Source organism: Lissotriton helveticus, chromosome 9, assembly GCF_964261635.1.
Source record: "Lissotriton helveticus chromosome 9, aLisHel1.1, whole genome shotgun sequence".
Lineage (NCBI taxonomy): Eukaryota > Metazoa > Chordata > Amphibia > Caudata > Salamandridae > Lissotriton > Lissotriton helveticus.
Window position 1 is genome coordinate 68,455,264 of NC_136070.1, and position 12,103 is coordinate 68,467,366.

General features: G+C 39.5%; 1 protein-coding gene across 3 annotated transcripts in view; it reads left to right on the forward strand.

Annotated features, from left to right (window-relative positions):
• The window catches only part of SIPA1L1 (signal induced proliferation associated 1 like 1), a 681,304-nt gene that overhangs the window by 461,884 nt on the left and 207,317 nt on the right, over positions 1-12,103 (forward strand). For all 3 annotated transcript variants that reach the window (XM_078659472.1, XM_078659473.1, XM_078659474.1), the window contains exon 11: positions 2,659-2,933. In XM_078659472.1, the coding sequence (XP_078515598.1) occupies positions 2,659-2,933 (275 nt within the window). The remainder of the gene's footprint in view (positions 1-2,658; positions 2,934-12,103) is intronic.

Here is a 12,103-nt window from a genome sequence, read left to right on the forward strand (position 1 = left end):
GAAGAAAATGGCACAGAGAAAGCAGAAGGAGAAAAAGAAAACAGGGGCCTATAATGAGATACATCATGCAGGAAATAAGTGGGTTTTAAGCAATTTTCGGAACTGGAGGATACCTGATTCTGTCCGTACGTTCAAGGGAAGCTCATTCCAACACTTGGCAACGTTCACCGAAAATCTTCTACCCCACGTACTGGCTCTTTTCACTCTCGGCACTTGTAGCAAAGCTTTGTGGTCAGAGCGTAAAGCTCTAGTCGCTTTGTAGGGCATCACCATATTACCCAGAATGGGAGGACCCTTCCCATGCAGGATTTTATGTGCCATACAGAGAGATTTAAATGTTATCCTCTCCCTTATCGGAAGCCAATGCAATGCTTTCAGAGCCGGTTTTGCAGACTGTCTTCTAGGGATATTCATCAGCAGCCTAGCTGCTGCATTCTGCGCTCGTTGTAATTTATTAAGCGTGGCTTCCGGTGCGCCCAAAAAGAGCGCATTACCGTAGTCCAACCTAGAGACAATTAGCCCCTGGATGAGGAGTTTCCTGGACATTGGGGGGAGGAGAGGTAAAATCTTGCGAGCTGATCTGAGCAGTGCAAAACAGACTCCTGCTGTTTTCTTTGCGTGGGTCTTGAAAGACAGATCTTGTTCAAGCCACACGCCCAGGCTTTTGATCTCCTTTTTTGGGCTAGGTGGATCACCCAGGCAACTCGGCCAACTGCCTATCGGCAAGGAAGGTCCCGTTTGTCCCAACAGCATCAGCTCTGTCTTAGAGCCGTTCAATTTTAATGCTGAATTGCCCATCCATGTGTGCACCCTGGACAGACAAGAGTGCAACACATCTGAGCAATCCACCAATTGGGAGAGGGCTACTACCAACTGGGTATCATCAGCATAGCTAATAATTTTAATACCCAGAGGGGCTACCACCTCCTCCAATGGGGCCATATAGATATTAAACAGTGTGGGGCTCAGGGAGGAGCCCTGAGGCACACCACACTGAAGGGGGATGGAGGCGGATTGTGCATTTCCTTCCCACACTTGATAGGTGCGTTGATGCAAAAACGAACCGAGCCACTTTAAGGCCATTCCAGTTAGGCCAGCCTCTGACAGTCGTTGGAGCAACACCTGGTGGTTAACGGTGTCAAAAGCTGTACTAAGGTCCAGGAGGATCACTGCCACTGATCCTCCTGAATCCAAAATGGTCCTAGCCTCTTCAACGACTGCCAGAAGTTATTTATTTAATATTTCATGGCAAAGCCTTTATGTATAGCATTCTAACGTGCCAAGTGTGGGTAGAATGCTGCATTCCCTGCTTCCCATAGATTATATCAAAATTCTTTCTCATGTATGTATTAGAATTTTATTTTATAGTACCCGCATTCTGCAATAATAGTCCTCAACCCGTGATAAATATATAACTGAAATGTGTGTCATGGACTTTTTATATAAATACTGAACTGGATTGCAAGTCACTTCAGCATTTTAATCTCAAACCTCCCAAACATACTATATTTTATCGTCATATTTACTGAAGTAAGTGTAAACTACAAAAGTCTACATGTCGATACTGTTTACTTACATTTTTACCAGCAGAAAATCTTTACCTTTGGCCCTTACTTGTACAAAGATGTTTAATGTGTGTATTAAGTGAAACTTGTGTCCTCACGTTTAAAACAGTGCAAGGTACTAGATTAGAATGGTTAAATCGAAAACCTCCCAGAAGACAGGCCAGTGATAGCAGACTAGGTTGTGGTTGGAAAAGTGAGCTGTATGGTCCACATTTTCCTGCAGTGGTAGTCAATTTGATGCCAGTAGGATTTGGTTATCCGTTTCTCTCTCACATCTGTCCTTGTGAGAGGGGGTGCATTATTGTTCATGCTGTGTATTGTTAGGCTAGTCACCTTTGGCTAATAATGAAATGTTTCCTTGTCGCTACATGTTGGCTATCAAAGCTGAATAACCCGCTTCCCGTCTTGCTAACAGTTTGTTTTCATGTATGTTAGCTTAAACCTAAGCAATGGAGTCCTTCACATTAATAGAGGGGTGTTAGAAGGCAATACAAGATTGAAGTGTATCAGTTGGAGAGTTACTTTTACACATGTGAACAGCACAATGACATTACGTTACACTACATTTTCCATTTTAGACACCGGGATATTAAGTGATTCTGCGAGAATCGCCCAATGTTCAGTCAATTGTGTGGCTGAGGTTAGAATACACTTCTACAGTTTCCAAATCCCAGCACATTGGCCACTAATCATTAGTTGTAATTTAGTAACTGGCAGTATGTTGACAAGTAATATTTTTAATGCTCATTCTACTTTTTCTCATTGAAAGCTAAGTTTATTCGTGGATCAATTCGGGTAACCACGCATCTGCGATCAGTCTGAATAATTGGCACATGCTTAGTCCAATTGTCCTGAGTTGCAAGCATGCTTTTTGTATACTCTAATTTTATGATTAGTTGTGGGATAAATCACAGGGCAAACAGAATGCCTAGTAGCAGTGTGAAACTCCCAAGCTGAGCACATTTATGCATAGTATGACAGTTTTATGTAAAAAATAAATTTTTCTATTGCATCTTAAATATTTCCACTGTCATCCTCTGTATTACCTCCAAATATGCATACAAGATATGATTGTAGCCTTTTTGTTTTTCAGGTTGTGACAAAGGGCTGTGAGACTATTGATATGACGCTGAGGAGGAATGGTCTAGGGCAGCTTGGTTTCCACGTGAACTATGAAGGGATCGTAGCCGATGTTGAACCTTACGGCTATGCCTGGCAGGCTGGCTTAAGACAAGGCAGTCGACTGGTTGAGATCTGTAAAGTTGCTGTGGCAACACTGAGTCATGAACAGATGATTGACTTGTTGAGGACATCTGTGACAGTGAAGGTTGTGATAATACCACCGCATGAAGATGGCATTCCTCGCAGGTATGGTTGACATCGACATATATTGACATCTTAAGTGTCGACTATGAAGTAGGGACAGAAGGTGTAGCTTCGGGGGAGGAGGGGTGCTTGCCACTGAGTAGGGAGGGTAATTCACAAACCGCATACCTATTTCTATATAATAATTGTTTTTTTCCTTTTGTTAAACAACGGAATGCTACGAGAGCACTGCCAATTTTTAGGTTGGAGAACTTATGCCACCTTCATGGCAAAATGGAAGTTAGAAAGCAAAGAGGGTAAATATGGGGCAGCAATTAGTTGTACAACCCCATATGACATAGAACTATAACAGGGAATACATACATTTGTTTTAGTTAGAAAAATACATGTGGGTTTCTGCCTGTGTGTTGCAGCCATGATAAACTAGTTCTCATCTCCACAATTGTTTCACTTCATAAAGACATGCTTTTGCACAAAATTTTTATATTGCATCAACGCCTGGGTGAACACGTGTTAGCTGAACTAAAACAGCTGTTGAGATCTGCGTGTGTGTGTTTAGTTTTTTTAATACATTTGTTTTGTGTTCCCACAGTTTCAAAATAACACTGTTAGACCTTAGTAGATCACACCTTGTTTCTGTTTTTTATTATACCTTGTTTAAAACATTATTCATCGAATGTTATCATTCCCAGGGATGATGGTGGGTAATCCACAGGTGTGAACCCATTGCTTTATTTGTTACAAGTGTCAAAAATGCAGGTTGTGAAACAATTGTTGTGACTCTGTAATTGGGAATTCATTCAATTTATCAGCCTTTGATTAAGCTTTCCATGTGTGGAGTCAGGGTGTGGATTGGCTCCCTATGTATCAAAGTAAACTATGATGAAATTATATTCTGGTAGCTGGCAGAAAAGCCAACCTCTCGACAACTATTTTTTGATTATCTAAATTAAGGTATTGCCCCTCTTCTATAAGAGTAGTTAGAAATTTTGTCTTCAGATGTATTGCTGTGCTTCAACTTTGTTCAGATCACTTAATTTTCCTTGGGCTACTTGGGTCCATTTTAATCAGCTCTGTTAATCTCGCCTTATATGACTGAGTAGGGTAAATGTTGCTTCGGCTAGGGGATTGGCCCAGTCTTAAGGCATTTCCTTACATTCGATGGCCCATGTGCAGGTTATCCAGAATGCTTAAGCCAAAACTGGGGCAATCAGATTCAGCCACATCTTTCTTCTCTTATTGAAACTTCACTGGCTTCTCAGTCTGGCATGGGTCTTTTAAAATACAGTGTATGGCACCTAAATCTCATTGTGATGAAATTCCTGAAATCAGGCTCACCACTTGTACTCCCAGATGAGCCAGCGATCTTCTCCTTGAATGGGTCTTTTGGCGACTTTCCACTTTAGGAGACAGTAGTGGACGAACCTTTTAAGTGCTGGCTCAGATGCTTTGGCATAATGATCCACTTTCCCTTTGTTGTATTACTGACTTCCTTCCTTTTCAAAAACATTTTAAGCCCTGGCTCTTCTGCAGTTGCTGTACTTAGGCCCTGTAGTTGTAGGACAAGTGTCCTTTCTTTCCACAAGAAATTCCTTGGGGTGTTTAAAGTGCTTTACAAAGATCAATTAGTGTTACATATCAGAAAAAAAGTTGTTGTGTAGTAGTAACTAGTAAGTAATTTGTGAAACTCTTCATTTGCACTGCTGTATCTCCATCTAAGTGTCACGTCTTCAAAGTACAAAGGTAGGAGTTGTAAAAAATCTTGGCAGGAAATGCTGTACATGGAGTTACTTCAGCACTCTGGAGGAGAGGAAGGAAAGCGTGTAAAATCCCCAGCAGTATAATTACAGGAGAGCTAGCAAGTATATTACAGTAAAGGTGTAGTTACAGAATGGACGGTAAGGAGATATAGTATTTACAGAGGTGGGACAGAGCCAATTGGGGCATGTATCAGATGTAAGCTAAGGAAAAGACACACTGCATAGGGTATTGCAGTATACACATAGTGTGACAAATCAGTATCAGTTTGAGAGGGTAAGGTTGAAAGTTAGTTTTGGCAGTTTGGCCTACAGTGTTGCAGCACGGATTTAAATGAGCCATCTTGGTCAGTCTGGTGGTGCCCTTTAATAGCAGAAAACTGTGTTGCAGATATATCATTTACATTAATTCAGTACAATGTTTCCTTGTTATAATGTAGAAGACCTTTATTGAAACTAGAACTTTTTCTGAGGTAAGTGTTTTCCTTTTAGCCTTTCCTGCCTTTTGGGAGGTTCAAGAACAAATTGCTGAAACACAAGTCCATTCCACCCTTCACAAACTACACAGGCGCTTGGTAGGAGTCAATTGCAATTTGAGTGTAGAGTCAGTTAATGCATGAATGATGGGGTCAGGGCAACTAAAGAGTGGAAAGGTTCATGGAGCTCAGGGTTTCTATTAAGAATATTAGATAAATATCTATGGAATAGCCACTGTCTTTATGAAGGTGTTGTAGTTATTTTGTATGATACATTTGGTGTCGGTGTGCAGGTCTGGGCAATTTCCTGCAATATGGTTTTTATGCCATTTAAGCAAAGATTTGGAGAGTGCAGCATTCAAAGTGCTGAATTAACACCACTGGGATTATGTCCAGATCTGCTACAACCCAGGCACCTCTCTTGTAATGCTTCCCACCCTGTCCACATAAAAACACCACAAACCTGCAAAGGAAACTTGTTATTTCATCTTTGACACTCATTAAATCCCAGAGACTCTGCAGAAACTTGTGTCAAATATGTCAGTGCCATATCTAATGTTTTTCTATTGCGTGAACACCTGCCAGCTGCCCAATAGATTGAAGCCAGTTTCTTATTTTAGAAGACTTATGTAAAGGCTTTTCAGTGTTCTTCCTGGTCCAGATTGAATCACGATAACCTGTAAAAGGTGCTCAGTCAGTGTTCCAGATTCATGAGTCACACACACTTGTGCCCCCGTGTTATTCATTTAAATGCAGTTTGTATGTGTACGAGGGAGTGAAGTTGCATTTATAAACATACTATTATTTTTGTACTTAAAGTATGACATGGACATATTTACACAGAACTGCATATTAGTATGAATTTGTGTTTGAAGGATTCCTGCTGTTGTAGATTGGTATTTAGTATGAAGGTTTGAAGTTGAATTACATTCTTGGAAAGGTGCAATTTCTTCTATGTGACCATCTATTGTTCCTTGTTTTTTCTTTTAAAAACTTTCACATAGAATCCTAATAAACAAGAATGTATTTAGATTTCGAAAATGTGTTGATTTAACTTGGTAACCTAGCATGGTAGCTGCCTAGTGGTAATGCTTGTGAAGGAGCCTCTTGATTTAACGGATTAATGTTGCTGAATCAGGCAGAAGTCCTCTGCACCACTACTGTGAAGAATCCTCTGTCACGGGTACTCATTCTCATATACAGAAAGTGTTTTTTCTTTCTGTGACATTTAGTTATAAAAAATATGCTATTCCAAGGTACCTAGACCCATACTTCTACACTTCCCCCCCCCCCGACTTCCTCCCATGACCTCATTTGCTATACTCCTTCTCTGGAGAAGTAATGCTTAGATTTACAGTTGCGTTTACGAATGCTGTACTTAAACTTCTATTATCATCAAATAAAATATACTGTTATACATGTCTACTGCACAGTATTATTTTGTAAGAATTTGCTACTTCTTTATTATTGACATATTAAAACTTTATAAATACTTTATGAAATCAAGAACTTTAAGAACCGGGTTGCTCATGTACATCTTTTAAGCTGAGGTCCTGTGATCGATAGTGATATCTCCTTACATAAAACTGAGGAGGAATATGAAGACTTAACGTAATAATTGTTTTTCACCCTTGCTTCTTTAAAAAAAGCATGATCATAGTCTGGCTTCTAATCTGCACTATGGAGATTAGACTAAAGACTATGGTGAGGGATTGAAAGGCCATTGACGTAAGCCTAAGCATGCCACAGCATTATTTCAATAAGGATTTTATTACAGTACCAAGGTGATAGGTCATTTTGTTTATTCTTCACGATTTTAGTGCCACCTTAGTTTTTGAGGAGGCATCTAAGCATTAACTGTCAGTCCTATTGTGAGCAGGAGGGGCATTTACAATAGTTTACCTAATTCTTGTTTTGTGCTGTACAAAATCCTTGCATCTTTTTTTTTTCCAGTGTGGAACAGTTTACAAGGGCATGTGCAACAGAACATTTTCATTTTCACAAAATGTGTCCTGTTAAATGATACCTAACTTCCTTTTATTTGCATGTTTTTGTTTTCTCCTGGTGTTTTAAACAACACAGTGGTCTCGTTTAACATGGCTGTTAATTCAGAAGGGTAATTATGCACCTCTGTGAATATAAAGACTGCTGAAGACAAGCAAACGGCATACCCTTTATATTCTGAATTATGGCTACAGTGCCTGCAAAAGACTGGATATGTGTACCTTTTCTGACATTGCCCAAAACTGTTTAATTATTGGGAGACTATCTTAGAATTTCTGATATTTTGTTATGAGTTTTTCATTGTTTATTATAGTTTATTTATTTTGATTTAAGTTTATTCCCTGGTGTAGAATGTTAGTTTTAATTTGGAAAAAAAAGTTTCTGCGCTAAATCTTTGATCTTGAAATATTGGTTTGATAATGATTATCCAGAATTTTCCAAATTAAATGCATTGTTTTACATATCAATATTTTCAGTATATTGTCACAACTTCAAAGTATGAAATTGTGTTGATCAGTGAATGACATCTTAATGTTTATCTGTATCCGTTATTTAGTGAAGCTGCACCGATTTGAAATCTGGGTTAACTTCCTATAATCTGATTTTTAGAATAGAGGTCTCTAGGCATGTTGTTAGATTTGTCATGATGTATGTAATATTTCGGGTGTCAATTGGCATGAGGCTTGTATTGCTTGTATGATCAGTTTCAAAGATCAATTTATTAACTTTAAACATTGGTATGTTTTTTCATTCTCAAGTTATATCTTGCTTGGTTCTTCCTCCTATTACTGTCATTACTTAAGTATCCTGGACCTTATTTTATTTTGATGAGAATAAAGCATTTCGAATTATTTTATATGAGCTTAATTTTTAAATCTGAGACATCTATGTAAAACACATTTTAAATTGATAAAGGGTATGGTCATGGAAGAATGTGTACTCTAGTTTTTGATTGAATTAAGAAGTGTAATTATTTTAATACATAGTCACTTTGTTTTTAGTTTTTTTGCTGTTAGATGAATTTAGAGATTTGTAAATCTTTGTCAACTGATAACCCATCTAGCCATTCTAGCCATTACATCTTCGACCTTTGACCCAGCCATTATTGATGAAGTCATCATTGGGTGGTGAACCGAAGATCCATGTTCTTGTTGACTTCCGTATCAGAATACCATCCTGTCAGCAAGGCAGAAATAAACAAATCCATCCCACAGATGCCCTTTTGACAGATATCATTTTGATGAATCCCTCATCAATAATAGAAATTGTATGAGAACAAGGTGATCCAAAAGCCTATTTCATTCATTGAAGTTATGCCTGGGTTGTTCAAGAAATAAATTGAGGGAGCGGATAACCAGGTGCATTTCTCCCCAGGGAAATTCAACTGAAGGCATCCATGAGATTTTAGAGAAAACATGCACCCAAGTGTGAATCATTTCAGAGGACACCTCTGTAAATGAGAAATTGCTACCTCCTTTGCTAACTTGGTTTCAAGTGAATCTTGGTGTTTGTATAGAAAATGATAGATCGTGCTAATAGAAGATCTCCAAAGCTCATGTGCATCGTACTTTCTCTGAATTAGACCATAATGTTTTTGAATTCACCTTAAGGCTTGGGCTGTATGGGAAACTCATGGGATGAAGATTGAAATGGATGTCATACTGGACATCGTTTCAATTAACAGTCCAATGTTACACACTTTTCCAGATGAGGTGGTTTCCCTACTTGTTCAGATTAAGATGGCCTCTATGTAGTTTAAGTTACAGTGCAGGCAGAAAAATAACTATTTTGTGTCTTTCACTAAACACAACTATAACTTTTGTTGTGTTCTAGGGAAACATTTGGTGAAGAAGGTCTCAGGATTATGAAGAACATGTTGTTGGCATTAGCTACCATGGGTAATTGCAAGAAAAAGTATAACTTGTTTTGGAAATCAACACCTAAATGATTATTTGATTAAACCGGTGCTTGTGGCAGTAGCTCACAGATTCGTCATGCACTGAGCCTTACTGTCTGCTGTGCATCCTAACAGCCATGGTTACATTCCATTCATTCAAGGCCTTGCTGATCGTAGCCTAAAGTAGGGTGGTAATGATATGAATTGTCTACGTTTCTTGCCATTCATCAAATAGAAAGACTGCCACCATATTCTTAGAATATTCATTTTTGTTGTGTTACTTAACATAAATATCATCAGATGTTACACAGATGTTTGCCTCCTAGTCAGTAAGAAGGCCGAGATTGCTAGATTTTTTAAACCGTCTTTCTGCACATCACATTTGAGTTGGAGTTACTCACACGTATTCGCAAAGCCTTGCAGACAGCATGAAGACCCAACAGGATGGCATGGTCGCTGTGATCGCTCTAGACAAGGAAATGCGATTTCATTGTAGATTCACATTAAATATCCTAAAGTGTGAACTGGGGATTCTTTTGTTGAGTGTTGACGTTTTGGAAACTGCTCCAAAACAGTCATCACAGCTAGAATTACCGGTGGTACTAGATACAGAAGTTCCTGTCAATGATTAGCACAAGCACACAGCTAGATTGACATTAAGGCTATACATCCTCTTCTCCTTCTTCATTAGGACAAAGGAAATGATTTCCAACTACATAGATTGCAGAAAATTAATACAGGCAAGTGGGAGCAAGTTATCTTAGACACACACTGGAATTTATTTACAAAAGCCTCCAACCACTGCCTCCAAAATGTTCATAGTTATAGAAAGAGATCCTTTTTATGCTACTAAAGGACACAATACACCATGTTGTACGGCATCAGATGAATCCAATGGATGCACCTTCTGTTGAAAAATAAATTAGTTTGGGGCTGATCCTTTATCTACAGTTCCTCAACAGGTTTCTTAAATGTTGCTTTAGTAGCATGCAGGGCAATATGTTGACAGCCATAAGTCGAGAGATGTGATATGTTTGTATCCAAATCTTAAACATTGAATGGCCTGCACTATAAGTCAGTGGTGTTGCCCATTGGGCACAAGGATCTTTAAATAATGCATGTCCCTAATGGTCACCTGCCTGAGCTGTTTGTTGCACTCTTACGTTCCTTCTTTGAGTGGCTGTTAAAGCCTTAAGTGCTCAGGGGGTCATGGCCTGCATGGATGGCTTGCATTTTTGTAAGGTGTCTCGGATTTTCTATGGACTGGGGTCCTACAGGTCTATGTAAAGAAGTCCCGCAAATTGCTCTCTTTGACACGTCTTAGTTTAGAATAATCACTGGTAAGCCCACTGGCTCAAATGGAAAGATGCAAGAAGTTCATTAACCCCTTGCATGCTGATGACGAGCTCAGCTCGTCATCAGCGTTACCTGCCGTGTGCTGATGACGAGCTGAGCTCGTCATGTAACGTGGTAATTTTTAAAATGCCGCATACCGCGGGAAAAGCCGCCGCACGCATGCGGTTAAGCAAGAACACTGACAGTAAAATGCTAAAAATTCATACTGAAGATCATGAGACCTTTAAGCTGATTCTCAACTCGCTGAAGATGAGACCTGTACAAGAACATCAGGTTCTACAGTAAAAGCTTGTTTACAATAATTGGAGGGCCAGATTCGACTTATTCCAAATGCACCTAGATCTTGGGTGGTTGAAATGTGTTGCTTGAGTAGCTTGCAAAGAGCCACTGCCCCTTGTTGTGTAGGCAAATATGCTTCTTTCTGAGTGGACAGAAAACCCATACGACCTCCTTCAAGTGTCCATTGATGTTGGAAGGGGACAAACCTACACAGAAAACTAAAAAATATATTTTTTAAAAACACGATTTGGCCATCTCCCAGGATCATCGCAAGCAATTTAATGGCTGCGTTCAACAGATCCGATGCCTTTCCGATTATGCAAAAAGGGAGGAGAAAATATTATCCATTGGCTTTATATATGCTCAGAGTTGAGGGAAGAAAGAAGAGCAACACTTAAGAGGCATTTTTACACTTGTGGAATTCGGTCTTGTAGACAATCACTTATAAGAGGTCTTAAATCAACTGACGTAGTTTTGAATGCTGCTTTTGTAAAATGTATATGAGTGATAAAAATAAATTGGATTCCTATGATTTGATGTCAGCAGTACTGCAGTGAACTATTAATGAGTACAAATGGGACATGTATAATAGTGAAATTGCACAAAAAGATTTGCAGGTATTGGTAAAAGAGAAATTACTTTTTATAAATGGCATTTTTCTCAAGATATGATGATTTGTTAACCTTTTAAATGTAGAATTCTTACCCAAATAATGAATCCCATGTGTTGGAAATGGGATCCCCGGCTGGCCAGGGCTTTCGCCAAAGTCAGTCAGAGACCACCACACCCCAGTCAGGGCAAGGGAGTTACACGCCAAGATAACCCCTACTCACCCTCTAGGTAACGTGGCGCGAGCAGCAAGGCTAAACTTGGAGGCGATGTAAGTTAAGTATTTGCGCACGCACCCCAGCAACAACTCCCAGGGCCCACCACAAAGGAAACTCCACACAAGGTTATATAAAAATAGCCTTTGTATTACACCAAAACACATTAGATAAAACACACACTTTACAATGTGCCAGAGGCACGGGCAGAATTTACAAGGGATTATTTACAAGACAGGGCCACCTGGACCACTGTCAGGAATCAGAAGTAGCACTTTCAGAAATAGCACTTAGTACATAGAATATAGCACAAAATAGCACACAACCAGTAATCACTGGTAACCAGGATCTCACTAGCACCACCTGTACTAGGGAGAAAACAACCACCTATGTATCACAATACCTGTAGGGGTGGAAGCACATGACACATGATGCAATGCATAACATTCATTCAGAGGTGTAAGGGAAGAAAACACATAATGCATCACAATACATTCAGAGGTGTAAGAACAATAATAATTGCGCCAATCTCACAAGTCACCACCTGTGACTGTCCATGTGTCCCAATGTCAGGGCCTAAACGGAGCAGCTGCCCACGAAGTGCTGGGCAGCTGTGTGA